Genomic DNA, 5,641 nt, shown 5'->3' with positions numbered 1-5,641 from the left:
AAAAAAAAAAAAAAAAAAAAAAAGCAAAAGATCTGAATAGATATTTCTCAAAAGAAGACGTACAAATGGCCAACAGCTATATGAAAAAATGCTCAATATCACTAATCATCAGAGAAATGCAAATCAAAACCACAATGAGATATCATCTCACCTCAGTTAAAATGGCATACATCAAAAAGACATGGAATAATGAATGGATGCTGGTGAGGATGTGGAAGAAGGAGAACCTTCATACACTATTGGTGGGAATGTAAATTAGTATGACCGCTATGGAAAATAGTGTGGAGTTTCCTCAAAAAACTAAAAATAGAACTACCATATCATCTAGCAATGCCACTGCTGGGTATTTATCCAAAAGAAAGGACATCAGTATATTAAAGAGATAACTGCACTCCCATGTCTACTGCAGCTCTATTCATAGCAGCCATAACATGGAATGAACATTTCCTGTTTTTTTTTTTTTTTTTTTTGAGACGGAGTCTCGCTGTGTTGCCTGGCTGGAGTACAGTGGCGCAATCTTGGCTCACTGAAACCTCTGCCTCCCGAGTTCAAGTGATTCTCCTGCCTCAGCCTCCTGAGTAGCTGGGACTACAGGCATGCGCCACCACGCCCAGCTAATCTTTGTTATTTTTAGTAGAGACACGGTTTCACCATGTTGGCCAGGATGGTCTCAATCTCTTGACCTCATGATCTGCCCACCTCGGTCACCCAAAGCGCTGGGATTACAGGTGTGAGCTATAGTGCCCGGCTCTTGAGTTTTTTTCATGGTAGCATAGGCCAAGTTTTAAAAAGCCATTTATGAAGGTTGACAAGGCTTTACCTAAATTAAACTCAAATATAAAGGCCTTCAAGAAAACTGCCTTCAATCCTTACTGAAACTTTATATTTATCCTAAAACTTCAGCACTATTTTGATGTGACTTTATCTTCTTTGCTCAAAGTTTATAAATTTGTTCAAAGATCCTAGAAAGTCAAATGCATAATAGCATAGTAATAGCAGCATAGCAAGTGGAAAAGTTTAAAATTATGTTTTCATATTTTGTTTGAAATGCCACCCATGTGTATATCTACCAGAAAAAGCAATAATATGACTACTCAAAGACCCAATTATAGGGTGAATACAAATTTCATTAACTTTGGTCCCACTACACTGGAAGAGCTAGGAATTTTACCAAATGGAACAAGAGGAGGAAATCAGGAGAGGCTAAGAACTCTCAGAAGCAATGACATGAGGAGGAGGAAAAGTGACTAAAGCTCTGGCTCTAGGAGCTACAGCATACAGTTGGCTACCTTGCTCTTTGAGAAGGACTCGCACAGCTGAGTTTTCCTTTACTTTTTTTCTGGCTGCTGCTGCTTCTTCCTTAGACCACTGCATGTGATCCCTATTAAACAAATAAAAATAAAAAGATTGTAAAATATGCTTTATCATTGAAGAAGACAGAAAAAAGGTGACAGGGAACCACATCTTTCATTCTAGATTAGCTGAAGACAAATGATACAGACTAATTCCACATGGAATGAATACATTTTGTGTCAGATGTTCCTACTGATAGCGCTGGTACAACCCTGGAACTCCTACGATTCTTCTGTTTAAATCTGGTTGTGCTGCAAGCCCCAACTACCTCTGGGAAATGGCTGCTAAAGTAATGTCCTCAGAACACCCTGGTGTATGACTATTTGGGTGCTGGTATGGTTTGCTGGTTTTTACTCTAAGGCTAAATTTATTTGCCTTTTTGTTAATTTATGAACAGAACATTCTTCAGTAGTTTTTAAATGCTCCTCTTACAACACTTGTATTCTAACACTTTGCTGTCAAAGAGATGAAAGTTTAAAAATGTTTTGTACTTAGCCTGCAATTTTTAAAGTAACTTTAGATTTATTTTTCTTATTAGCTACTTTAAATTCTGTAAAAGGATTCATTTGCATTTAAGTGATAGAGTACTTGATATAGCATGTGAAAAGGTCACCTTTCTAAGTTCTGGCACTTTCTATAAGTATTTTTAGTTTCAGAATCTACTCTCCCTATGTGAGAAGATATTTTCTGCTGCAAAAAAAAATGTCTTTCTTGGAATAGAAGCAACAACTGTATGCAAGAAAGGTAATTTTTTTTAAGTTTTGTTTTCACAAAGTTTGCATTTTTTTTTTGCAATAGGTTAGACTCTAGGTAAAGCAATTTCCTGGAATAAACCAGGAATAATTTTTTATCACTAAATAATAAAAGAATTACATACCCCATATTCAAGTTGCATGTAGCCTAAAAGAAAAACCTCTAACACTATTATCATATGATATATGTAGTCACCTGACTGATGACAAGGGATAAATTATACAGTTCTTGAAAGTGCATCATGCTGTGACCGACTAACACTGAGCAGTCAGCATGATCATCATCATCACAATAATAATAATTACCATCATTTATTTATTACATATCAGGTATTGTAATAAGCACATTGCATACATATGTCTTACTTAATCCTTTCAAAAATCCTTTGGTAGGGTTATAATCATGCCCACTTTGCATAGTGGCTAACAGAAATGTAATAACTTATTCAAGGTTATATAGCCAGGAAGTGGCAGAAACAGAATTCACCTAGGTTTGTGTCACTTAAAAGTCCATCTTCTCAACTATTAGTCTATTATTTTCTACCATGGCAGTGGGGGACACAGAGAGACTTAAGATGTAATGTTTGCCCATCTTGGGTTTATATTCTGCTAGTACAGGCAAGTAAACAATAAGTAAATGATAATACAGTGGAGCATGCATGGCTAGCACCTGATGAAGGGGAGTGCAGCCAATTAATGCAGCTGGGGCAAATAGGAAGACTTGAGAGAAGGTAGGTTTGGGCTCAGGTTAGGAGGAAAAGTGGTGGAGCAAATTCATGTCACTCAGAAGCTGACAATACAGACAGTGCATACAGGGAACAGTTAAAAGAAACTCCATTTTGACTGGTTCTCTTGGACTACTGCAGATGAAGTTGGGAGCTGGATAATGGTCAGATTTCAGAGGATCTTAAATGTGGGGCTGAACAGTTAAGTAGTGTGCAAGACACAATGAAGTGGGGATGGACTGGAGGAAAAGCGACCAATTAGACTGTTGGAATGGTCTAGGAGTAATGAGTCCCAGGACTAAAGTGGTAGCAATGGAGAACAGGAAGGAAAGGGGGAGAGGGAGACACTGAAAACACTGAAATTAAGACCTAGAGATTAACTAGATATTGGAGAGAAGTGTAAGAGTTATGAATGATTCCAAGGTCTTAAAACTGAGTATCTAGGAAAGGGGGGGTAACAATGACAGAATGTGGAGTTGCATTGGGTGGAATGATGATAAGCATGGTACTATTTTAAGTAATGCTTATACAATCAGATATGAGAGGGTATATTCCAGTGACCTGGCTATAAATATTGAAGGTGAGAAACAGTTTTCCTTAACTAACTAACTAACTAACTAACTAACTAACTAAATAAATAAATAAATAAATCAAAACTGGTATGCTGCAGTCTCCAGGAAACGTGAATGAGAATGTTTTCAGAGTTTCATAGATAAAAGTTTAACCGCCAGTATTTAAATAAAACTCAATCATGTACAAGCCAAATAACCATAAACAGCTTTGTCTCTTGCTTTAACAAATGAGATTAGAATAGGTTTTTTTTTTTTTCTTTGACTTATTCTGACTTACTTTAACATATGCGAGCAATCACATACAAATTGGGGCTGGCAACTATACTTTAAATTCTGTATATATTAAATATACTATATTGAATACAATTACACGACAGTTGTGAAATTAAAGGCAACAAGTTATTTATTGAAAAAATAGTATTTCTAAGGTTAGGGATGAGTTTTTCATCTACAAATTTCTACCACATATAGGAAAGAAAATAGAACAATCTATTTCCCTGGCAAGAATCAAGCTGTAAGACAATAAGAGTATATGTGGTCTTCCACTTTAAGCATTTAAGCTTTTAGTTTAACTTGCTATTTCTTAAGTATTTAATAGATACAGTTATTTTTTAACTGTAACTTCCTTACCCTGTTCTTTATGTTACTTCATTTTCTTAACTGCTAAGTGAGGGGAATATTAAATCCTAAGTTCCTGCAGAACAGATTTTTTTTTACACTACAGTTACAGAATCCCCACAGAAACCTATAAAATGTTCCTACTGTATTTATGGGGACTTCCTCCAGCCCTGCTGCTTTATGGCAGTTCTTTATTTTGGAGGAACTGGATTCATGTATCCCAAAACCCAACAGCTGGCAATAAGAATCATACAACTTTTTATTAGTAATAATACAACTACAATAGAATTTAAGCATAGAAACAAATAATAAACAAACTGAAAAGAATCAAGTATTTAACAGCAACAAAAACCAAAGGAAAAAAGTGGTTTATAGAGTTTGACCAATAAATTGTACTTCTGGGAACTTACCGAAATGAAGTAACTCAAAAGAACTAAGAAATTCTGTACAGGGAAATATTTGTATGAAGATATTCACTGGAACACTAAATATAATATTAGTAGCAAAAAATGAGAAACAACTTCAGTGATAGGGAAATGAAAAAATTATAGTAAATCAAAGGAATATTATGCAGACATTAAGATAATAAATATGACTATTACATGACAATATGGAAAAGTATTTATAAAATAACATGAGGTTAAAAAAGTAGATCCCCAAATTTTATGTATATATATCTTTTTTTTTTTTTTTAGATGGAGTTGCTCTGTTGCCCAGGCTGGAGTGCAATTGCACAATCTTGGCTCACTGCAACCTCTGCCTCCTGTGTTCAAGCGATTCTCCTGCCTCAGCCTCCCGAGTAGCTGGGATTACAGGCATGTGCCCCCACGCCCAGCTAATTTTTGTATTTTTAGTAGAGATGGGGTTTCACCATATTGGCCAGGCTGGTCTTGAACTCCTGACATCAGGTGATCCACCTGCCTTGGCCTCCTAAAGCGCTAGGATTACAGACGTGAGCCACCGTGCCCAGCCTATAACAAGTTTTAAAAAAACCTTTTTAGCCTTTGGAAAAACCTTTGACAGCCTCAAACTCCTGAGTTCAACCAATCCTTCAGCCTCAGCCTCCTGAGTAGCTGGGACTATAAGTGTATCCCACTGTGCCCAGCTAATTTTTAAATTTTTTCAATTAATTTTTTTTTTTTTTTTTTTTTTGTAGAGACGGGTCTTGCTTTGTTGCCCAGGCTGGTCTCCAACTCCCTCATCAAGCGATCCTCCTGCCTTGGCCTCCCATACTGCTGGGATTACAGGCATGAGTGAGCCACCACACCTGCCTGAGTTAAGCCTTAATTGTGTGACTAACAAAAAATACAAACATAGAGCCAATGCCTTCCTACTTTGCACACAATGGGATGGAGGTCACAGCTGCTGAAGAAACCAATACCCACCTCCCTCATTAAGTATTCAGTGGGAACCTATATCTATCAGGCACTGGGCCTGTGAACTGGGGACACAAAGATGAGAAGATTTGGTAGAACTCAAAATTTTGAGTGATTCTCCTACCTCAGCCTCCTATGTAGCTGGAATTATAGGCCGAGGCAGGCAGATCACAAGGTCAGGAGATCAAGACCATCCTGGCTAACATGGTGAAACCCCATCTCTACTAAAAATACAAAAAATTAGC

At 36.9% G+C, this 5,641-nt stretch overlaps 1 protein-coding gene across 4 annotated transcripts in view; it reads right to left on the bottom strand.

Annotated features, from left to right (window-relative positions):
- The window catches only part of METTL8 (methyltransferase like 8), a 107,743-nt gene that overhangs the window by 43,651 nt on the left and 58,451 nt on the right, over nt 1-5,641 (bottom strand). For all 4 annotated transcript variants that reach the window (XM_011991936.1, XM_011991933.1, XM_011991932.1 and 1 more), the window contains one exon: nt 1,290-1,381. In XM_011991936.1, the coding sequence (XP_011847326.1) occupies nt 1,290-1,381 (92 nt within the window). The remainder of the gene's footprint in view (nt 1-1,289; nt 1,382-5,641) is intronic.

The sequence above is a fragment of the Mandrillus leucophaeus genome, unplaced genomic scaffold, assembly GCF_000951045.1.
Source record: "Mandrillus leucophaeus isolate KB7577 unplaced genomic scaffold, Mleu.le_1.0 Scaffold40, whole genome shotgun sequence".
Classification (NCBI taxonomy): domain Eukaryota; kingdom Metazoa; phylum Chordata; class Mammalia; order Primates; family Cercopithecidae; genus Mandrillus; species Mandrillus leucophaeus.
The sequence above is the reverse complement of the archived record's forward strand: the minus strand, read 5'-3'. Positions and strand labels throughout refer to the sequence as shown.